This window comes from Lynx rufus, unplaced genomic scaffold (genome assembly GCF_022079265.1).
Source record: "Lynx rufus isolate CCGP_SWC_20201006 ecotype Redwood Valley unplaced genomic scaffold, mLynRuf1.p SCAF_9, whole genome shotgun sequence".
NCBI classification, from domain to species: Eukaryota; Metazoa; Chordata; class Mammalia; order Carnivora; family Felidae; genus Lynx; species Lynx rufus.
In genome coordinates this window covers 43,435,385-43,460,302 of record NW_025814897.1, presented here as the reverse complement: position 1 = coordinate 43,460,302, position 24,918 = coordinate 43,435,385, and the positions used below count along the sequence as shown (strand labels likewise).

The 24,918-nt window shown below is 38.4% G+C and overlaps 1 protein-coding gene and 1 pseudogene across 1 annotated transcript; one reads left to right on the top strand and one right to left on the bottom strand.

The window, feature by feature from the left end:
• Positions 1–9,619: 9,619 nt before the first annotated feature.
• LOC124505909 (ragulator complex protein LAMTOR5-like) lies at positions 9,620–15,533 on the bottom strand (annotated as a pseudogene).
• Positions 15,534–16,447: 914 nt separating this feature from the next.
• TRIM77 (tripartite motif containing 77) lies at positions 16,448–24,144 on the top strand. The gene is made up of 6 exons (XM_047070158.1): positions 16,448–16,858; positions 17,517–17,612; positions 20,175–20,405; positions 21,100–21,122; positions 22,043–22,140; positions 23,651–24,144. Exons 1-6 carry the CDS (start codon positions 16,448–16,450, stop codon positions 24,142–24,144), a joined length of 1,353 nt encoding a protein of 450 aa, XP_046926114.1.
• Positions 24,145–24,918: the final 774 nt, after the last annotated feature.

Below are 24,918 nucleotides of genomic sequence, written 5' to 3'. Positions count from 1 at the left end.
AATGCAGAATGACAAAAATTTCTAGGGGATAAATAATGTTTTGAAATATATTTCACTATTCCCTAATCACAGCAGTGTGTATTTCCTCTTGAAAAAGTCTGAGAGTGAGTGTGTGAGTGTGCGCATGCATGTGAGGAGAGAGAACAAAGACAGATATTCCCATCCCTCCCAAAAGATTTGTAATTTTTGAGGAGTTCTTGAACCTGGAGAAAAAAAAGCAAGAAAAAGGCCATGTTTTTCAAGGCTGAATGAGATCCAGGGTTCTCTCTTTCTTACCTTTCATCATTGTGAGAAGCTGATTTGAAGTAAAGGCTGGGCTAAGCAGAAGTGAATATTGAAGAAAACTGTCCCTTAGTGGCTTTAAGAGGAACAGTACAGATGGTTATTTTGACTGTTACCTTTCACAGCTTTGGTTTATATAAATCAGTTGCTATAAGGGAGGCAATTCATCCCATTTCCTTTTGTTGCCGTTCCCTCCCTGCTTTTGAGAGGCTACTACTTCTCTCTGAGGGACAGAGGAGAGAAGTTCCCTCCCTAGAACCTTTGACCCTAGGAGGTTGCTTAAATGCCTATTTTCAGGAAAACTAAGATGGAGCCTGAGGGTGTATGATTAGTACTCCACTTAGGAATATTACACTCATGCTGTGGGGGCCGCATCTCCCAGAAAACGAGGAAGGGGGGGCAGGAACCTATGAGGAGCTCTGTTCTGTATGTCAGGTGCTTGCTCTCAAAGCTGGAACAGGGACTAATCTACATCCAGACCTCCCTAATCTAGGGAGCTATATTCCAAGGCACCTGACGGAGCTATGGCTTCATTGAACAATGGGAACATTGAGTCCTGGATGTGTGCTTAGCTGGGTGCTTGGTGATAAAGAGGATCCCAGGACTCATGAACTCACTTCTCCATGCTTTACGATGCCTAGAGTCCTCAGACAGCCCCATTAATTTTCCCGTCCTTCTGTGGCTCCACTATGAACCTGACAGGAGTGCCTGATCTCAACTGTATCTAAAGGCAGCTGACACCCTCTGTGACTCTTTTTAAAGGAGCCACAGGAAAGCTCCAGAGCATGAGGGAGCAATTATGGATTCATTCTAAGGGTTGTAGGAGCCCAAGGTAGCATTGTGCCCCAACCCACACATTGAGAGGTAAATGAAAGAGGTCACACTGTCTAAACCCCAGCTTTCAGATTGTGAGTTTGTTAGCTGAGACCTTTGCCCATTCTCTGCTCTGATTTTTGCCAGGTTGGGGTGCTGCAGGTAGTGACACTTGAGACGTGTTACTATTGTGGGACATGACCATGGTGGCGGGGGGGGGGGGGTGTCTTGGAACCCTGAGTGTGAGAAACGTATGAAATCTCCACCCTGGATTACATCCAATGTGTCTGTTTTCCAACATCAGTTTTCCCTTACCAATTTTAAAGTTAAAAAACCTTATAGGGTTTTTCCTGGCCCTTTCGCTTATTACTGTCTCAAACGTGGATTTTCTCTCAATCTTATGCTAGATTTTTATTGTTCCCTACTTAAGTCTCTACTTTTCCTCTCATCCCTCTCTTTTTGCCCTTCTCTCAGATGCTCCCTCTCTCTTTTGTTGTCATCCTGTTCGTGTACTTAACAACAGTGCTAGTGAACACTTGTGCAAGGCCCTGGTCCAGTTTCTCCCCCAAGACAGACACTTTGTTTTGCAAACAAGGTAACTGAGGGGTCTCCAGGTGTCTGGGCTGGTAAGCAGTGGGTCTGGGACTCAAACTCATTAGCTGGGTCTCAGGAACTGGGCTCTCCATGACAGCACTATATTACTCTCAACTGTCTTGTCCCCTTTGGGTCTTAATGAACAGCAGAAGCTTTGTGCCAATTCTATGAAATTGAATTTTATACCACCTGAGAGTAATTTTGAAATATACATGAAATGTTGTCTGTTGCCTCCTCTATCAGCATGCCATATTGTCTACAACTTGGCCACTGTTCCCCAAGGATTATCTTCCTCCTGGATTCATGTGTACGTTCAGTTAAAGTAAGGGAAGTTTACTTTGTGTAGGTGCTGTTTGAACCTCTTTTTTTCTCTCTAGCTGCCCACAGTGTCACTGGAAGCCTTTTTGGCTCGAACTCCATTTCTCCTTGGCATTGCTTTCCCTAAGTTCCTCGCTAGTCCTGATGCTTCTCTTGTCCCACATTCAGTTTTATTTATTTACCTGGACATTACTTTCCTCTTCTTCTCTTCCTGTTAACACAATCCCACATACCTCCTGTCTTATTAGACATGATCTCCTTACATGTTTGTGGGATCAATCAGAACAGAAGAAACTTCATTCTAGTTATTTGCTTTTTTTTTAAGTTTATTTATTTTGAGAGAGAGAGAAAGAAAATTGGGTGGGGACAGAGGGAGGGAGAGAGAATCTCAAGCGGGTTCCATGTTGTCAGCACAGATACTGATGCAGGGCTCAATTTCATGAACCGTGAGATCATGACCCAAGCTGAAATCAAAAGTCAGATGCTTAATACCCAGACACCCCACACTCTAGCTGTTTTGAAATGAAGTCATGCCATAGGAATAGGACTGAACATTTTGAGAACCCTCACCTTTTGCCTTGTCCTCCTCCCCTTAAGATCTTTTTTTTTTTATGTTTTTATTTATTTTTGAGTGAGAGCAAGACAAAGTGCAAGCAGGGGAGGGACAGAGAGAGAGAGAGAGAGAGAGAGAAAGAGACAAAGAATCTGAAGCAGCCTTCAGGCTCCAGGCTGTCAGCACAGAGCCTGATGTGGGGCTTGAACTCATGAACCACGAGATCATGACCTGAGCCAAAGTTGGACACTTAACCGACTGAGCCACCCAGGCACCCCAGGATCTTACATTTTTATTGCTAGGTCTCACGCAAGAGCAGCAGTTCCCATTTCTTATTATGGGATATTTAGATGATCAACTCATCTCATGTCGTGAATGTGAAGAGCAAGAACAGAGCCCTGGAATGTGGGTAGAGACACTCCAGACAAAATTTACACCGGGATCTGGACTAAAGGAGAAGGACTTCAGTGTGATTCTATCAGGCATCATGGTTCAGTAGAACAAGAGGAGAGGTGAATATAGGGACACAGCCAGTGGACCGTGGCAAGGACAGGGTCTTCTCCTTTAGAACAAACTCTTAATATAGACACTAGATGTTAGCAAATAAATGACATGTCTCTGAGCTAGCATCAAAAACCTTCATGATACAGGAGAGCTGGAGGTCACAGGAACTAACCTGATTGTCCCTTCAGTGTATGGGTGGCACAGGGACCATAAGAATAGAACACCACTGTCTGAGGGTGGGGCCAAATTTCTCTCTCTTCAGTCCACACTCACTGGTAAGGTCCAGAGTCCAGTAGTGTGATTTTTCCTCCATATCCTTGGCAGTGCCTGGCATGGGTCTGTTTTGTTGTTTTGGTTTGACTTTAATGTTAGCTATTCCCCTGGGTGTGTAGTTGGATCTCGTTGTGGTTTTCATTTGCATTTCCTTAATATGATGTTTAGCTAATGTAAACTAGATGTAAATTAGATGTAAACTAAGTTTAGCATCCTTTCCTATGCTTATCTTCCCATTGTGTATTTTCTGGGGTGAAGTGTCTGTTGAATCTTTTGCCTACATTTTAATTGGATTGTTGCCAGATTATTCAGGTTTGAAATTTTTTAACAGATTTTTGGACAGAAATCCTTTATCAGGTATATAATTTACAAATATTTATTTTTATGGAACATGATGTTGGTGTTGTAGCTAAGAAATCTTTGTGTAAATCAGAGTCACAAATCAGAGTGTAAATCTTTGTGTAAATCAGAGTCATTTTAATCCACATCTTCTAAAAATGTTTCAAAAAATTTTACATTTTACATCTCTATGATTCATTTTGAATTAATTTTTACATAAGGGGTAAACTCAGTTGGAAGTTAAGTTTTTCTTGTATTTGCATGCTCCATTATTCCAACATCATTTGTTGCAAAAACCTATCTCCATTGAGTTGATTTTACACCCTTGTTTGAAAGTCAACCATCCATATTTGTGTGAGTCTATGGACTCCAGTTTATGGACTCTATTCTGTTCCATTGATCTATGTGTGTGTCTCTTTACCAACACTACATTGTTTTGATTATCATAGCTTTATAGTCAGTTTTAAAATTAGAAAGTATGAAAAAAATTTAGAAAGTATGGTTCTAACTTTATTCTTTTTTTTTCAAAAATTATTATTGCTTTTAGTTACTTTGCCTTTCCACATAAATTTTAATAGCAGCTTATCTAAACTACAAACATCCTACTGAGACTTTTGTAGGAATTGTGTCATATCTATCAATCAAATTGAAAGGAATTGACATGTTTCCTATGTTGAGTCTTCCAACTACACCCCCCCCCAAAAAAAAAGATCTCTCTCTCCATTTATTTTGGTCTTCTTTGATTTCTTTCATTAGGACTTTATAGATTACACCATACAGATTTCGTATGTTTTGATAAATTTTCCTACATTTTTTTTTTCTTTCTCTTTTTCTTTCTTTCTTCTCCTTTAACATAGTGCAAATGGTTACCTTTACTTTGGCTTTCAAATAATACACTGATGGCATATGGAAACGTGTTTTTGTTGTTGTTGTTGTTTGTTGTTATTGTTGTTATTGTTTCTTTTATATAAACTTTTTATTTTGGACTTGAAGAAAAATTACATGGATACTTCTGAGAGCTCCTGTACACCCCTGAATTTGTTTTCTAGGGCTGGCATAGCAAAATATCACAAACTGAGGGGCTTAGAGCAAGAGAATCATATCGTCTTACACTTCTGGAGCAACTAAAATCAAGGTGTTCACAGGACCAAGCTACCTCTGAAACCTATAGGGAACAATTATTGGTTGCATCCTCCTACCTTCTGCTGTTGGCTGGCAATCTTTGGCATTCCTGGTGTGTAGATTCTTGCCTCAATCCTTGGTCTTCACATGGCTGACCTCCCCCTGTGCATGCTTGTCCCTGTATCACATTTTACCTTTTTGTAAGGCCAGTATAATGTGGGGTGAGGACTTACACTAATGACCTCTCTTTAACTTGATTTTCTCTGTAGAGACCTATTTCCAAACGATCACATTCTGAGGTACTGAGGAATGGGATTTCAACATTTATTCTTTAGAGGAGACACTTCAACCCAGAACAACCCGGCACCCAGGTGTCCCCATTGTTAGTGTTTTACATTGGCATGGTGCACGTGTCAAAACTAAGAAAAAACTGACGCTAGTACATTACTATCAGTTATACTCCAGGCTTTATTTAGCTTTCATCAATTTCTCCATTAATATGCTTTATTTATTTTAGGATCCAATCCAGAGTACCATACCAAATTGAGATGTTAAGTCTCTCTATTGTCTTCTGATCTGTGGCATTTACTCAGTTTTTCCTTGTTTTGTTTTTTGTTTTGTTTTGCTTTTAAGTTTATTTATTTATTTTGAGGGGGCAGGGAGAGAGAATCCCAAGCAGCCTCTGTGCCATCAACATAGAGCCAACACAGGGCTCAATCTCACTAACCTTGAGATTATAAACTGAGCCAAATCAAGAGTCATATGCTTAACTCACTCAGTCCCATCTTTCCTTGTTTTTAATGATCTTGACAATTTTGAGGTATGATGGCCAGGTGTACTATAAGAGTGTCCTCACATTGGGGTTTGTCTGAGTTTTTATTTCATGATTAGGCTGTGGTTATGGGTTTGGGGAAAGAATACCACAGAGTTTATGTTCCTTTTCATCTCATCATATAATGCTCTATATGATATCAACAGGCTTTTATCATTGATGAGTTAACTTTCATCACTTGGTGAAGGTAATTTTTACTTACTGTAGAGTTAGTTTTTCTCTTCCCCTACTCTATTCTTTGTAAGTAAATCACAGAGGGGAGGAAGGGAGGAAGGGAGGAAGGGAGGAGAGGAGGAGGAGAGGGAGAACTGCCAAATTGTCTTCCAAAGTAACTGGTACTGTTCATTCTCAACAGCATTAAATGGGAGTTCCTGTCACTCTGCATTGTCACCAGCATTTGGTGTTATCAGTTTTATTTTATTTTATTTTAGCCATTGTACTAGATACATAGTAATATGTAATTATGGTTTTAATTCCAATGTCTCTGATTATTACTGATTCAGAATATTTACATATGCTTATGTGCCATCCAGATATCTGCTTTGGTGAAATGTTTGTATCTTTTGCCCATTTTAAAAATTGGGTTAGTTACTTTCTTATTTTTGAGCTTTAAATGTTTTTTGTGTGTATCTCCCGAATACAAATATTTTATCAGTTGTTTGCAAATATTTTCTCACAGGATGTGTCTTGGTTTATATTCTTACAATGATATCTTTCAGAAAGCAAAAGTTCTTATTTTGTATAAAGTCAGATTTAACAATTTCCTTTCATGAAGTGAGCTTTTTTTTTTTTAAAGAGAGGTGACTTTATTTATTTATTTGTACATGTTTGTTTATTTTGAGAGAGAAAGAGCATGAGCAGGGGAAGGACAGAGGGAGACAGAGAATCCCAAAGCAGCCTCCACACTGTCAGTGCGGAGTCCAACACAGGGCTCAGTCCCACAAACTGAACCCAGAGATCATGACCTGAGCCAAAATCAAGAGTCAGGCGTTTAACCGACTGAGCCACCCAGGTGCCCCAGAGCTTTCGGTGTTTTATCTAAAGTTGTTCTTTCTCCATTGAAGTGCCTTTATACTTTTGTGACAAATCAGCTGACCCTCCTGGGCAGGTCTCTGTTCCACCTTCTCTCTGGTTCTGATGATCCCTATGCCTAACTTTTTGTCAATACCACATTGTTATTGTCCTTGTCCTGACTACTGAGCAATTCTAGTGCTTCTTGAAATCTAATCATGTATTTGGATATTTTTATTTTTAAGATTGTTTCAAGCTATTCTATTGCTTTGGTGTACTATAATACACTTGATTTTTAAAAACTATTAAAATAAATTTTTCAATAATATACTTTAGAGCCAGCTTATTTATAACTACAAAAAATTTTCTAGGATTTTGTTAAAGCTTACACTGAATTTATAGATCAAATTGAGAGAATTGTCATAACTGTATAGGTTGTCCATTCTATGAACATAGTTTATTTTTCCATTTATTTGGATCTTATTCCTTTCATCATTGCTTTATAGATTTCACTGTACTTATCTGCATATGTTTTAAGTTTATACCTAGTTAATGTATTTTCTTAAAAGTTAACAATTTTTTCTCTGACTTATTTCTCTTAGCATAATACTCTCTAGCTCCATCCATGCTGTTGCAAATGATGATTTCATTCTTTTTTAGTGCTTGAGTAATATTCCGTTTTGTGTGTGTGTGTGTGTGTGTGTGTGTGTGTGTGTGTGTGTATACATATATATGTATACACACCACATTTTCTTTATCTGTTCATCAGTCAATGGACTTTTGGGCTCTTTTCATAATTTGACTATTGTTGACAATGCTGCTATAAATATCAGGGTGAATTTATCCCTTCAAATCTGTAGTTTTGTATCTTTTGAATAAATACCTAGTAGTGCAATTGCTGGATCATAAGGTAGTTCTATTTTTAACTTTTTGAGGAACCTCTATACTGTTTTCTGAAGTGGCTGCACCAGTTGGCATTCCCACCAACAGTGCAAGAGGGTTCCCCTTTCCCCACATCCTCACCAACACTTACTGTTTCTTGCGTTTTTAATTTTAGCTATTCTTGGGGCGCCTGGGTGGCTCAGTTGGTTAAGTGTCCGACTTCGGCTCAGGTCATGATCTCGCCGTTCATGAGTTCAAGCCCCGTGATGGGCTCTTTGCTGACAGCTCAGAACCTGGAGCCTGTTTCAGATTCTGTGTCTCCCTCTCTCTCTCTGACCCTCCCCTGTTCATGCTCTGTCTGTCTCTGTCTCAAAAATAAATAAAATTAAAAAAAATTAAAAAAATGTTTAAAAAATCTTAGCTATTCTGACAGGTGTGAGGTGACATCTGATTGTAGTTTTGATTTGCATTTCCCTGATGATGAGTGATGTTGAGCATTTTTTCATGTGTCTGTTGGCCATCTGTATGGCTTCTTTGGGAAAATGCTTATTCATCATTCAGATGTCTTCTGCCCATTTTTTAATTCTTTGTGTTTTTGTTTTGTTTTGTTTTTTGGTTGTTGAGTTGTATAAGTTCTTTATATATTTTGGATACTAATCCTTTATCAGATATGTCATTTCCAAATATCTTGTCCCATTCCGTAGGTTGCCGTTTAGTTTTGTTGATTGTTTCCTTTGCTGTGCAGAAGCTTGTTATTTTGATGAAGTCCCAATAGTTTATTTTTTCTTTTGTTTTCCTTGCCTGAGGAGGCATATCTTGTAAGAACTTGTTGCAGCCGATGTCAAAGAGGTTACTTCCTGTGTTATCCTCTAGGATTTTAATGGTTTCATGTCTCACATTCAGGTCTTTAATTCATTTTGAATATATTTTTGCGTATGGTGTATAGCATATGATTTCACTCATATGTAGGATTTAAGAAACAAAACAAAGGAGCATAGGGGGGAAAAAAGAGAGAGACAGACAGACAGAGAGGCAAACCAGAAAACAGACTCTTAATTATAGAGAACAAACTGATGGTTATCAGAGGGGAGGTGGTTGGGAGATACATTAAATAGGTGATGGTGATTAAGGATTGCACTTATTTCAATGACCACTGAGTATTTTATAGAAGTGTTGAATCACTAAATTGTACATCTGAAACCAATACTACATTGTATGTTAACTAACTGGAAAAAACGTTAATTTTATTGGGACATATTTGACATACAATAACCTATAAATACTAAAAATGTGCAATTTGAAGTTTTTCAAACAACTGATAACAACTGATATGAATTTGCAAACAACTGATAACAACTGATATGAAACCTTCACCAAAATCACGGTAATGAATCTGTCCATCCATCATCTGTGAAAGTTTCTTTTGCCCCTTGTTTTTGTTTTTGAGTTTTGACTTTGGTAACAACTCTTAACATGAGATGTACCATTTTAACACATTTTAAGTATTGGTAATGATCTCTAGAATTTATGTGTCAAGTTAATTCACTTTTTGAAGCTTTTATAAATGAGGGCTTTTAAAATTTTTCAAATACAAATTTTGAAGCTATAAATGGATTGTTAAAAAAATTTTCATATACAACTTTTTCACTGCAAATATGTAGGAATCAAGATGACTTTTATATATTGACCTTTTATCCTGCCACCTTGCCTAACTCACTTATGAGTTCCAGGATATTTTTAGTAAAGTCTTTGGGATTTCCTACACTCATAATCATGTCACCTGTGAACACATACATTTTATTTTTTCCTTCCCAATGTTTTTATTTTTTTCCCCCTCCAATCAGATTTATTGGACATAACAAAATTCTACATACAAAGTGACCTGGACCTGCTATTTCAAAACATGGTCCTTTCTTAAATATTTTGATAAATCCATCTATTGAGTGTTTCTATTCATTTCTCTAAAATGAATAGAAAATACTCAATGCAGATAATATACATGACCCGCCTACTGGAACTTTAATAGTTCTACAAGATAATTAATGTAGGTAAGATGCCGTCCCTATGACAAACTGTTGGAGAACTGACAGGAGATGTTAAGAGGCCATTTCACACACTGCCACTGTGATGCTGTCATGTTTCTGAATTGTAGTTCTCCCATTATCTGATTCCAGAGACACACCACAGGAATGTGGGGTATGAGGTTACCTTGCTGATTGCTAGGCTAGAACAGATATGACTCTAGCATGTGCATCTGATAGGGTCCCACAGAAGCCCAGATTAAGTCCTTGTGAATCTGTGCTCCAACAATGGAAGAGTTCTTCACTATGTCCTCCAAGTGCTGTGCCAAGTATGCTCCTCCATCCTGCCCACTGTCTCCTGGTCCAGGATCCCACAAGGTGTCCAATGTTTGTCATTTTGTTTTTTCTTGTTTTGCTGCACTACCTAGGACTTCCAGTATAATGTTGAATAGAAATTGTGAGAGAAGACATCTACTATCATCCTAAAATTAGGAGAGAAGAATTTGGATTCTCATTACTAAGAATGTTGTCAACTTGAGATTTTTCATAGAAACACTTCATTGAGTTAAGGAAGGTCCTTTCTGTTCCTAGGTTACTGGAACTTATTATCATGAATGGATGTTGTATTTTGTTGGATGCTTTTTCTGCTTCTATTAATATGTTTTTCCTTCTTTAGCAAATTAATAAGGTAATTTACATGGATTATATTTGAAATGTTGAAGTAACCTCATGTTTTCTTGAATAAAGAAATTTCAACATGCTATATTATCTTTTTAAATATTGTTGGATTTGTTTTGAAAATGTTTTGTTGAGGATTTTTGCCTTTATGTTCAAGGGGGATATAAGAATTTAGTTTTCTTTTGTTGTAAAGTTTTTGTTTGATTTTTGGATTCAATTATTTTCTCAGTTGTCTTTCTGTTTTCAACTTCACTCCTTTCTGCTGTAACTTTATTTGTTCCTTCTTTCTGTTTACTGTATGTATAACTTTTTCTCCCTCTAGTATCTTTTTTTTTAATGTTTGTTTGTTTGTTTTGAGAGAGAAAAGGGGAGAGTGAATAGGGGAGGGGGGACAGAGAGAGATCCCAGTCAGGTTCCACTGCAGAGCCTGATTCAGGGCTATATCTCATGACCATGAGATCGTGACCTGAGCCAAAATCAGGAGTCAGATGTTTAAATGACTGAGCCACTCATGTACTGCTAAAGAACTTCTTTTAACATTTTTCATGTGGGGTTCCTGATCCTATATCCTCTCAATTTCTTTTTATTCTTTCCATTGTATTTTAACCTGAGAAATTCTTTACTTCTCCTTTACTTTTAAAGAATCTTTCTAGGTCAGTGTTTATTTTCTCTCATGCTTTAAATATTTCATTCTACTCTTTTCTTGCCTACGTGGCTCCTGATGAAAAGGCAGATGGATTTCTTATCTTTGATTTTCTGTCAGCAAGGCGTTTTTTCCTCTGACTTACTTCAAGATTTTTTCTATTTGATTTTTTAAAGTTTAAATATTATAATTTTAGTATTTATTCCACTTGGTGTTCTCTGAGTTTCCTGATGTGTGGTTTTGTGTCTAACATTTCTTTGGGGAAATTCTCCATCAGTATTCAAATATTGTTTGTTTCTTTCTTCTCCTCTGGTATTCCCATTACATGTATATTATGCCTTTTGTACTTGTCCTACAGTTATTTGCTATTCTAAGGGTGTTTTTTTTTTCCTTTTTTTCCTTGTTTTTTAATTTTGATATTTCTATGGAGATATCCTCAAGCTCCAATTCCTCAGCCATACCTAGTTTACTACGGAGCCCATCAAAGTCATTCTTAATTTGTTACTATATTTTTTTGGCTTCAGAATTTTTAGAAATACTTTCTTAGTATTTTCATCCCCCTGCTTCATTATGTGTCTGTTCTTGTATGTTGTCTACTGTTTCCATTAAACTCTTAGCATATTAATCATAGGTTTTAGAATTTAATTTTGTAATCTGATATTTCCACCATTCTTGCCATACGGGACTCTGATTCCAATGCTTCTTCCATCTCTTCAAGCTGTTTTATGCTAGTTTGTTAGTTGTAGTTTCTTGATGAAAAGCAAACTTGATACATTGGACACAAGGGATTGCAGTAAATAGGCCTTCAGTAATGTGGTAGTAAGGGGGTGGGTGAAGAAGATGGATTCTGTAGTGCTATGATTAGGTCTGTCTTTTAGTGATCCTGTGTCCCTGGTCCCTGTGTCCCTGTGACCTGGAGGTCAGCAGTGCTTCTCAGTCCCCCACCTCTTGGATTTAACCAACAGTGTCTAGAGGGGCTGGAGTTAGGTAGTCCCTTTCCCAGGGAAGTTGGCTCTGGTTAAATAGTTTCTCCTTTTTAAGGAGGACAATCCTTTTTAAGGACAATCCTCTTTAAGAAGAACAGAATGCTCTGACCTATTTCAAAATGATTAGTTTTCCCCTCCTCCTGCCAGAGCAGCAGCGATTTTCCCCCCAATATTCACTGTGAGGACCTGGTAAAGTTCCTACAGGTGAAACTCATAAAACTGTGGGTCCTTCCCATGAGTGAGTCCCCCTGGAGTTTTTAACTCTCAGACTTGTCCACACTGAGTCTCCAGCCATTCATCAACTACAGTACAGGTTTCCTACCCCAGCACCATGTCCGATGGACAATTCTGCTATGGTAAATTGAGACTCTCTGTATCTACCAATGCAACCCTCTCCAATTGGGGGGAGCAGCACTTTGCCCTCTGACCTCAGGGAAATTCTTTGATGAATTTAAGAGTTGTTGATATTTCAGTTTTTCAGATTTTTATTTGTTAGGACACAGTGTGATTTCTGAGCTTCTCACATGTTGCACCAGAAACTGGAAGTCTATGCCTCTACTTTTCAAGTTTCATTTTATTTCAAGTGACTCACTCATTATTTATACCTCTATTTTCATTATTTTTAGTGTCTTAGAGTTTAAAATACAGGCATACCTCATTTTATAGCGCTACACAAATACAGAGATTTTTTACAAATTGAAGGTTTGTGGCAACACTTTGTCGAGCAAGTCTATTGGCACCATTTTTCCAGTAGCATCTTCTCACCTCATGTCTCTATTACATTTTAGTAATTCTCAAAATGTTTCTAATTTTCTTATTACTATTATATTTGTTATGGTGATCTGTGATCAGAGAATATGACTCACTGCAAGTTCTGATAATGGTTAGCATTTTTCAGTAATAAAGTAGTTTTTAATTAAAGTATGTAGGTTTTGGGTGGCACCTGGGTTGCTCAGTTAGTTAAATGTCCGACTTCAGCTCAGGTCATGATCTCACATTTTGTGAGTTTGAGCCCCGTGTTGGGCTCCATGCTGACAGCTCAGAGCCTGGAGCCTACTTAGGGTTCTGTGTCTCCCTCTCTCTCTGCCCCTCCCCCTCTCATGCTCTGTCTTTCTTTCTCAAAGATAAATAAATATTTTTAAAAAATTTTAAAGAACTATGTAGGTTTTTTTTAGACACAATACTATCACACACTTAATAGACTACAGTATAGTGTAAACCTAACTTTTATATGCACTGGAGAACTAAAAAATTCATTTGACTCAACTCTATTGCAATATTTGTTTTATGGCAGTGGTTCAGATCCAAACCTGCAATATTTCCAAGGTATTCCTACAGACATCTTTAAGTGATTTTATCCCCCCTTCAGTAATACTGTACCTCTTCAGATGTGATGTCAAAAGCTTATCATTGTCCTAATTTCTCTTTCCTGTGTCTTATGTCGTTGTCATTTCACTTTTACATATGTCATAAACACATAGTACATTGTGGCTACTGTTTCTTTAAGCAGTTAGTTATCATTAAAGAAAATATGATAATACCTTACATTTCATCATTATTTATTGCATTTCCAGTGTCCTTCATTTCTTTGTGTAGATCCAAGTCCCCCCCCCCCATACACACACACACATGATCTGCTTTCCTCTGAAGAATTTTGTGTGTATTTTTCTTTTTTGTACATTTGATCCACTGGCCCCAAATTCCCTCTGTTTTTCTTTGTTTGGAATAGAAAATATCTTCTATTTTTGAAGGATATTTTCACTGGATATAGAATTGGGTGTTGACTCTTGTTTTCTTTCCATGCTTTAAAGATATCATTCCATTGTCTTCTTTGTTGCATAGTTTCTGGAAAACTTATTGTTATAATTCTTATTTTTTATTCCTCTGTATGCAATTTTTTCCCCTCCTAATACAGTGGCTGCCTTCAAGACTTTCTCCTTGTTATTACTTTCAATCAGTTTGAATAGGACTTGCCAAGGTGTGGGGTTTTTGTGTTGGTTAGTTCAGTTTTTATTTTTTTCTGGTTGATATTTTCTGAATATCATGGATCTTTTTTTGATGACTTTAACAAATTTTGGAAATTTTTCTAAAATTATTTCTTTAAATGTTTCTTCTGCCATTTTCTTTCTCTTTGTCTTTCTGGGAAATCAATTACACATATATTATGTCTTTTAATATTGTCATACTGCTCTTTGCTCGTTCAGTTTTTATTTTCCACTCATGGTACTTCCTCTTTGTGTTTTCCTTGTGTGTTTGGTATTCGCCCATTTTTGTGGTCACTCATACTTTCCTTGACTGTATTACATGTACTATGAGGCCTGACAATGACATTTTCTACAGATTTTGTTCCTGGCTTATCTGAGTCTGCCTTAGAGTTTTTGTCTCTCCTGAAATTACCCATGATTCTTGCATGATGTCTACATATTTCATCAAAGACTTTAATATACTAATCATAGTTATTCTAAAGTCCTCATTTCATAGGTCTAACATCTGTGTTGTATCTAAGGCTGGCTATGAGGAGTGCTTTGTTAGTTCAGGTGGATTTTTTTTTTCCTTTTGATATGCCTCATCATTTTTTATTGAATACCTGATATATATGCAGGAGATACTGTGCTATCACAGTAGATACTGTAAGTCTTTTTCATGTTTTTTGGTGAGCACAGTTTCTTCTGCCAGGCCTTTAGTATGATGATTTGTGTTAATCAAGTCTATATTTGACATGGGTTTGAAATTTGTTATGGCTATGGTTACCAAAGTAAGACTGTGTTAATGCTATGGGTTCCAGAGACCTCCAGTGCCTCTAATAGAGGTTTTCTCATCTTCACACAGTTAGCAAATTGGCTAACTCTTTGCTGTAAGAGTTATCTTTCTTGTGTTGTGCATTATGGGGTATTTAAAGGGATTTGTGGCCTCTACCCATTAAATGCCAGTGATATGCCTCAAGTTGTGACGACCAAAATTGTCTCTAGATAGTGCCAAATTTCCCCAGTTGAGTCAGGGGCGCCCTCAGTTGAGGGGTACTACTTGAAAGATATTCTGTTTACTTCTTGGTTTGGCTCTAGGTCCTCTTCCCAAAGAGACCCTATCTCTTTCATCTCTCTAGCTGTATTGCTCCCTACAAAATATCTGTCTATGATCTTAAGGGGCTTTGCACACTTATCCTTGCTCACATTTGGTTTTTAGCAGCTAATTAAACTACTTTATCTTCACAGAGATTTCTATGGGCTCCAGTGGAATCTGCCCCAGATAAACATGAACAGGTCCTGTTTTGCTCTTTCCTTGTGCTCTCTATGCAGAATCTATCTTTGCTGTTTGACTCGCTACCTCAATTCTCTAACAGTTTCAACACAGGTCATTAATGTTTCATTTGTCTAGCATTTTTTCTTGTGGTAGGAGGGTGGCAACCAGCTTTCCAGCTCTCTACATTTCTAAGCTGAAATGGAAAGACCCCCTTATTTTTATCATGTCCCTGCATGTCCCAAAAATGTCCTTATTGGCTAGTAGGTTTTTTAATCTAGGAATGGGTCAAAGATGCCCCATCCTAGTTAATTTTCATATTTTAGCCACCTCCTATATAATCATTTCGAAATATTTTCTCCTAAGAAACTAAGATTATTTGAATAATCCAGGATTGTTGTTTTGTGTAATGTCTCCTAAATGTATTTGTCTAACTTTCCGCCATGGTTACTTGCAGATTAAATGTTTCTGGGAGGGATACTACAGGTGTGCCATAGTCCTTAAGTGGTCCACATCTATAAATGAATGAAATTCATGGCCATGGTTTGGTTACCTGGTTAATGTATCTGCTAAATATTTACCTTGAAAAGGTACTATTTTCTCTTTTGCATTTAGGAACAATATTTTTAGTAGAACTTTGTTGGTATACAAATACTCTCTTCCCAAAGTCTTAGTTATTTTAGCATCTACTGATGATTCTTGCCAGATTCAATTATTGTTATGGTGTCTTTTTATTTTTTTGAGTTAATCTCTCCAGAAAAGGTAAGTAAGTGTTCAGTGCCATTCTTGCAAATCCAGAAGGTTTTTCCCATCCCCTTGTTAGGCTCGGAGTATTGGCTGTTGTACTTAAGCTAGTTCACTTTGATATCATAAAATGGGAATGCAAATGAGTACTGTATCCATATAATGTCCAGAAACAGAAAAAGCAGATTTTTCTTCCATGTTTCTTCTAGAACAAGAAAACCTCTTATAGACTCTTCTGGGAGTCTTTCTTTCTCTTATTTCATTGGCCAGAATTGGAGCACATACCTGTGCTAACCAATCAAAGAAGAGAAAATAAGGGGAACCCATGATACCTTTGGACAAAAACAATGCCCCCTACTATGACTAGGGGTGAGCCAAAACCTCTGATGTCTTTGTAAAAGAGACAACATGGCTGACAAATCCTGAATTTCTAATGGAAGCTGAAAAGCAGGGCTGGAGGCCATGGCTGGAAAACAAGGACGCAGGCTCTCAGTCTGGAAGACTCTCCTTCCGCCTCACCGTCTTACTCCAAGCACCACCCATCCTGTTATCATGCATGTGTGTATTAGTGAGCAAAAGCTTATTTATTTTATTTCCGTTTATTTCCTCAGAAACATGGATTCTACTTTTGTGCGCTACGCCCCCAGTCTGCTTATCTGTTCCATCTGCAAGGACTATTTCACAGACCCTGTCACCATTAACTGTGGACACAGCTTTTGTACTCCGTGTCTCTGCCTCCTGTGGGAAGATGCACAGCATCCTACCCGCTGCCCTGTATGCAGGGCAGTATCTCCACGCATGGACTTCAAAAGCATTATTTCTGCTGAGGGACAAGCTCGTGCTAAAAAAGAATCAGTTGCCAAGAAGTTACCGAGGTCTGCCAGGCAGGTGTGTTGGATACACCAAGCACTGAAGAATATCTTCTGTCCAACTGACAAGAGCCTGCTGTGTTTGCAATGCTCTCATTCGCCAGGGCATACCACTCACATACACTGTCCAGTTTCACAGGTTGCTGAGCACTGCAGGGTAAGTACTGCCTCTGAATGCATGTGAAATGTGGAGGACTTGATATCTGATAGGCAATGAGCAAAAGTGATTTTATTTTTCTTCTCTTATGCCTTAAACAAGTAGAATTTGTAAACACCATCTGCCAGGCATGATTCTAAAACCTATGGATACAGCACCGAAGAAACAAAACAAACATCCTTGCTCCTCTGAAGTTTAAATTCTATTAGGCTGGGGGAGAGGAATGATGATGACTTGAAGAGGGTGCTGGTGTTTCAGTGTAACTGGCCAGGTGGATAATCTCTAGTGGCAGTTGACAGTCATTGGCTACTTCTGCCATGATGACAATAAGGCTCTTCAATATGTTCTAATCATGCCATAGAAAACATGATGGCTATCATTTCAAAATTAATATGAATTAAGATCCATTTCTGAAAATGTTCCATGTTACGTATAATATCAGTACTAGATTCCTCAGATAATGGATTTCATTTCCAAATTCAGGAACTCTACTTTTGGTCAGCCTCCCAGTTTTGACTTACTTGCGTTCCCAAAGAAACTCACTGACATCTCTGCTTCCTTTTTTATTTTTCTCATGTCTATCCTTTTATCACTTTTTGAGGTATCTGAAAATTACATATTTGTTTTTCTAGTGCTCAAATTTGTAGTTCTTTTACAGGAGAAACTTCTGATGCAAATGAAATCTATTTGGAAAAACAGGCAGAGAAATCAGAGAAATATAAACAAAGAGTACAACTTACTTAGAGTATGGCAGGTAAGTGGGAAGCCCTGTTTCCCATGGAACCAGCTTGGGACAGATACCATGGTAACTGACAGTGGAAGAACCTAAGTTAAATCATAATGTTCCCTGACCAGATGATCAGAAAAAGAGCTACATATAAGAACTGTATGAAAACATGACCTTCAGTGCAGGATTTCACATTGAGTCCATTGTATAACTAAAAGCCTTTCCCTGATTTTTCTGGATAAAGCAATATGTGCCACTAATACATTATCAAGGACAAGAAAATGCACTCTCACAAGGCAGAATGCAATGATCAGTAGGATGGAGGTAAATACAGACTTCCGTAGGAACTTAGTAAACTTTGAATGTTAACAAAAGCTTCTCAAACCAGTAAAACATCAGTGTGATAAAATAAGTTATTAGAATTTAATTTCCTGGGTATTGATGGCAAAGAGTTCTGAGGGACAAGAAAACTAAAGATGAGACAAACCAGATAACCCATGGAATTGTTTGAGATCTCGGTGCTGGTCCTACTGATTAGTAGATAGGGTATGAAGCAGAACATAGTGAGAAGTGTGGCTAGAAATGTAATCGTAGCCAGGTCAAGAATGCAAATGCCTAGTTAAGGATTTTTGATTGTGTCATTTATTGATTCACAAAGAGGAACAGAGAACCTGATCTAAAGAAGAAAATGACACCATTATTTTCAAAGAACTTGAGCAGTACTAGAGGAGACCTAGAGACCTATAAAAAGGCAATATTAGGGAATAATAATTCACTGAACAGGAATCTGTACATGGTGCTGTAGGAGTGCCAAAGAGGAATAAGAACATTAGCTTGATTGTTTAGGATGGATTTCTGATGAAACATTCATTCATATGAGGACCTATGGTATGTTGCTCACTGTTCTAGGCCAACAAAGAGATATATAACTGGACAAAAAGAGAAACAAATCACTGACCTCAGTAGTTTATAATCTAGTGAGAGAACTCAATCCAGAAATTTAAGAAGTAAAATTTAAGCTATATGACATTTATGAAGTCCTTGCAATAAAATGAAAGCAGAAAATGGGTATAAAGAGTGCAGGCTGGGATGTGCTGGTATAACCATTGCCAAGGTTACATCTGGGCAGAGATCTGAGTGGTTGTTAGAAGATGGTGGGAGATGAGCACCTGAGAATGCAGCTTCCCAGAGCAGAGGAGACAGAAGAGATTAGTAAAAGAAATGAGTAGTAAACAGGATCAAATGTGGAAAGAAGGTGAAGTACTATAAGAATGAATCATATTATTTCAGTTTAGTAAAAATAGGCTCTTGGTTGGAACCTGTTGTTGGAATGTGTGGTTCAGGAACGGGTAGGAGACAGAAGGGAAGACTCATTGCTTGGATGAATAGTTGAAAATTGCATCCCTGGGCACAGTGAGTTTGATCACATTTGGTCAATAAGTCTGGCTTTGATGGCAATGAAAGTGTTAGCATAGAAGCTGGATAAAGTCATTATAATAACGATATTTAGTTTTGACATTTCCAAAATAATCTGATAAATGTGTATATGTTTAAAAGCTGTGTGAAAAGAAAGGGAAAGAGATTGTGAAAAAGTGTCTGAATGAGAGAATAAAATGGAGACAGGCCCATAGGACAAGGGAGAGAGAGACACAGAGACATGAAGGCAAGGCAAGAACTAGTATTGTGGGATAGTAATGTAGACCAGTAATATCTCCGAGAAGACAAGACACGGGGACCAGTAAAGAGGAGGTGGGTTTAGCCCTGGTAGTAAGAGGCAGGCAGAGCCCAGCACTGGTGGAAGAGAGTGTGTAAGGAATGGAGGTAATTTAGAAAGATCACATGTGATGTCCTCTGTTTTCCTGAGGAAGCAAATTGTTGCTTTTTCCTGAGAGCAGATAGTCAGTTTGTAAGTACAAGCATTGAGAAGAATGGATTATGATTTTGAGATTGTTATGAATCCTGTAAAACAACAAAATTTGATCTTAATTTTCTATTTTCACATGAAAATATGGAAGTTTGAGAGTAAGTAGTTGGAAGCAGTGGTGCAGGCAAACAAATAAATGAAAAGGAAGGAGGGAGGAAGGTAAGAAAGAAGCCAAATATGTGGTTTCTTAGAAGGAGAAAGACCTAAAAATGTATGTAGTACTTCTATGATCTGAATTGCTTCCTCCCCCAATTTGTATGTTCAAACTCTAACCCCCAAGGTGATGGCAATAGGAGTGGGGGCTTTGTGAGGTGATTAGGTCACGAGGCCACAGTCCTCAGTAATGAGACCAGTGCTCATCTAAAAGAGACCCTGGAAATGTCCCTTGTGCCATCTGCCATTTGAGAACACAACGAAACAATGGCTATCTAGGAAGTAGACTCTCACCAGATGCCAAATCTGCCAGCATCAATCGTAGACTTCCCAGCACGCAGAACTGTGAGAAATAGTTTCTGTATTCATTAGGTACCCAGTCTGTGGCGTTTTTGTAAAAGCAGCCCAACAGACTAAGATCAGAACATTGGGCATAGCATGCAAACTGTAGATAATGAGAGAAGAGTAAAACTTTCCAGATACATGACCTAATTAAACCAATGTCACTTCAGGGTTTTGTAAATCTAAGGATGGTGATGATCAAGGCTGAATATCCTAAGGTGTACCAATACCTCCACAAAGAAAAGCAAAAACATTTAGAGAGCCTGGCAATTGAAGGCAAGATAATTTTTCATCGACTCCGGAGAAATGTAGCTAGAATGCTTCAAATGGGGAAACTCCTGAAAAGAATCTATGAGGAGCTGAAGGAAATGTGCCTCAAAGCAGATGTGCACCTGCTCCAGGTAAGGACTGAGGAAGGATGAACATGAGCCTGGCTGGAAATCATTTATATCCACTGAGATCCATATCCCTTTTGACCTCCATTATTTTTCTGGTTCCAAAGTTCAAATTCTGCCTCCTCTGTGCAATAGCAGGCTTTGCTCCTCCAGTATAACCCAGAGATCCAGGGTCACATCCACCTTATACAAGAAAAGGAAAACTATATAGAAATGTGAGGAACAGATCCAGAAAAAAATCATCATCTCACTTTTTCTACTAAGCGTTTCTAACCAACTGCCACAAAGCAGCTTTTAAATACATAATTCAGTTTTGTATCTGGACTTGTCAGTATGTGGGATGTATCCATTCTTTCTCTTTTGAAATCGAAGATTTAGAGCCCACACACCCTTATAAGAACTTTGAAGAAACCCTTCGTGAATCTCACTGTAGATTACAACCAAAGAGCCATTGTTTGCTCTAAGAACATCTTCTGCTTTAAATTTTATCATGATCATAATTTTATCATATAATAAATAGAAGACCATATAAATAGAAGACCAAATCTTATCTTTTTAAGGATAAGGAAAAGGGCAAATGATTTTACCAAGGAAGAAAGTGGAGATAGAGAATTTTCCAGTTCAGTCTCATAGCCTCAGACTAGACTAAACAGGGGAATATCTTGTGCTCAAAGCTAAGCCTTCCTCTTTCTCTTCACAGGATTTGGGAGACATCATGAAAAGGTAAATTTGCCCCTCCATCCAAGTTATGGCATCGGTGACAGTGGTCAGGTTATTTCTGCTGAGATGGACCCACAACTTTTTATGACAAGTTTCTTTATGCCCTCATTTATTCCTTGTCTAAGACACTTCTCGGTTTTATATTGACCATTCTTAGGTAAAAGTGAGGGTTGAAGCAGGGTGTGGTTTCAGCTGCAAGGCTTAATGCAGAAGTTGCCAAATATAACTGCCTCTAATTTTCAAAATCCTAATTATTTGAGGATTATTCCACATATTCTATGGGAAAGGCAGATAAGCTCAGAGAGAGGTGCCTGGGTGGCTCAGTCCGACTTCGGCTCACGTCATGACCTCTCAACTTGAGGATTCAAGGGTTCGAGTTCCGCAGCTCAGAGCCTGGAGCCTGAGTCTGTCTCTTTCTGACCGTCCCTTACTTGTAGTCTGTAGTCTGTAGTCTGTTTGTCTGTCTGTCTGTCTGTCTCTCTCTCTCTCTCTCTCTCTCAAAATAAATAAACATTAAAAAAAAAAAACAAATAAGCTCAGAGAGGCAGCAGGTGGAAGGATGATGAGAAGAGAGGGGAGGGAAAAAGATGAAAACCCCTACAGAGATTAAGTTCTATATATTAGGCCCTATTAAGCTCTATTTGACACCTATTGGGTTTCAGGAACTAAATGAGAACAGCTGTGTGCCTTCCATATGAAGGCGAAGGGAGAAAACACATTTGTGAGTGATCTATCTTACTGAGATTGAAGTGATAAGAGCACAGTAGCTAGTTATAAAATACAAGAACAACTACAACATCCCTCAGTTTGTGGAGTTAAACTCTGACCCTTTGCACCCAATTGTGAGGATTTTGAAGGAGCATCTTCAAGGGAGGCTTATGATAGGACTAGAGGGGTCAGTAAGTGGTTCTGTTTCTTTGCAGGAGTCAGTTAGTGCAGGCGCACTTGCCCCAGCCTGTGGACCCACAGCTCAGTGAGTGGACAATCACCGGGATGTCTGAAAGGCTTAACAACTTCCGAGGTAAGAGGTGGCGCCCTGGTGAGACCCCACTATTTCCTCCAGGAGGAGATACACCTGGAGGACCTCTCCTCATTGCTCTATTAGTCTTTGCAGAGAACTGGGAAGCAGATAAATATGCAAACCCTTGTAACCATATTTTATTGTTAGATACCTGAAGCCAGTCAAAAACAATTAAATATAACACTTATATGACAATTTACAGTGAGTTTAAAAAAATGAAGCACTTGACATATAAATAGTTACTTGTTGGGGGACGGGGAGGCAAGCAGGAAAGGAGCAGAGAGAGAGAGGGGGAGAGAGAATCCTGAGCAGGCTCCACACTGTCAGTTTGATGTCAGCACAGAGCCCAACATGGGGCTCCATCTGATGAACTGTAGGATCATGACCTGAGCTGAAATCAAGAGTCAAACGCTTAAACAACTGAGCCACCCAGGCACCCTGAAAGCACTTGACACATAAAACTGCATATTCATTCAGTGTATTTTAACTTACAGTTGTTAATTGTAGTTATACGTAGATGTTCAGATTCCTAGAAGCACCTTAAATTGTTATTTAAATATTTATCTAAAAATTTAAGTTAGTGAATGTATTTGAAAAATCATTAGATTTTAGATTTAGAAAGGGATAAAAATGTTTATAAAAAACAGGTACAACCAGAAAACACATGGAACACATGATTTGCTGTGTGGATTCGCTGTCCCTAAGAAAGAAGTAGACAGTGAGCCTGGCTGACAGGAGAAGCAGGCATGGGATGGGATAGGTTGGATTCCGAGTCCGTGATGCCTGAGTTAGAAATTCAGCGAAAGGAACCACTTCTAAAAAAAAAAAAAAAAAAGGCAAATATGGATTTCCAATTTCTTTTCCCTTTGCTTGTTGACATGTTACATCTTTGTGTTTGGACAAAGTTATCACTATTTAAGACTAATAAGAATAACAGTATCATATTTTTGAAATGATATATAATATTTATTACTGTTACTATATTTATTTGATTTTGTGCAAGTTGATAAATGAGAAGTTAAGTGAGTGAAGGGCCATCTTGGTATTTACTTGGCATCAATGAGCAGGCTCCCAAATTTTCAATGAGCTAATGAGAATAAAACCAGATCCTGCCATCCTACATCTTTAATTATTCTCAGAATTGTTTTTCATCTAGTTGTATGAATAGAGATTTACTTGCTTAGGGAAGAAGCCCCTTCTCCCGAATGGTTCTCTGGATTTCCAATGACACACACCCTGTATAGTCACTTGTGATAAAGGAGTGTTCTGGGGAAGTTAGTGTGGACTCTGCCATGAAAGCTGTTACATGTTCCAGAATTTTACGAGGAATTACTAAGTGGTAAGTACCTTGAAACTGGCCATGGTGTTGTGGGAGTGTTCCCAGCAAACAAACCAGTTTTGTTTGGTTTTAGAGATTTGGTTGTTCAGCATTTGCTAGAACACTATTGCACTTGTCCCACAGAAATTTTAAACTCTGTTCTTTGACTACACTGTTTTCATTTTACTTAAGTGTATATTACATTTGATGATAAGATAAGGAATTACCGTGTGCCTCTGTTTGAAGACCTGAGACGTTTGCAGTGCTGTCCCGACCATCAAGACCTGCCCCACAGTCCAGCGAGTCCACAGTATAAGCCTTCCTGGGCAGCTCAGACCTTCACCTCTGGCAAATACTACTGGGAGGTGGATGTGGGAAACTCTCAGAATTGGATTATAGGACTTTGCAGGGAATCCTGGACAAAACGCCATGACATGCTGCTCAACTCTGAGGGTATCTTTCTACTTCTGTGTGTCAACGTGGATGACCATTGCCGTCTCTTCTCTGCTTCCCCGCCACTGCGCCACTACATTCCAAGACCCCAGGGCTTGGTAGGGGTGTTTTTAGATTATGAATTTGGTATAGTAAGCTTTGTTAATGTTGCCAAAAGTTCCCTCATTTGTAATTTCCTTTCCTGTTCCTTCTCCTTCCCTCTCAGACCTTTCATTTGCTATGGACCCAAATGATCAGGAACAGCTCACAAACCTGACCAAGGTCTTAGCAATTTTAATAGCTGGGGAGGGTTCTATCCTGGTGACTTCTAGAGTGGGGAAAATCACTGATGCCTCATGGTCTTGAACTTCATTTTACCTTCAGGAGATACATTTGTTGTATTATTTTTTAAAGTGGTGACACTGTGAAGGATGTACATTTGTCTTTTCTATTTTATTGAAATAAAAGTACTCGCTTTTATTATATTGTGTGGGATATGTTCACTTTTCATTGCTATCTGGGCTTGCTAGAGGTGAAAGAATGCATTGATGTGGAAACTAGCTAAATTGATGAACACAGAGCACAGAGGATTCTCCTTCCAGACAGTTCTTGTCAAAACTCAATATCATGTGGAATTCTCTTCTCCCTGAATTCATCTGGCTAACTTTCCCCTCCATAAGTTCTCAGTTTACTGGACTAGTTTAGGTCACATTATAACAAAGCTCAACAACAGCTTATCCCTTCCCTTTGTAAAACTCACAACAGAATTTGGATCTTCTTTTCTAGTTTGCAAATCACTAGAAGGGACTGCCAATGTCATTCCTCTTCATAGCACATTCCAAGAATGAAACACCAGTCTGGGGATGTGAGAGATACAAAATATTTGAATAAATAAAGGAATGTGTCAGGGCACCTGGATGACTCAGTCGGTTGAACGTTGGACTTTGGCTCAGGTCATGATCTCATGATTTATGAGTTCAAGCCCTACACTGAGCTGGCTGCTATCAGCACAGAGCCTGCTTCAGATC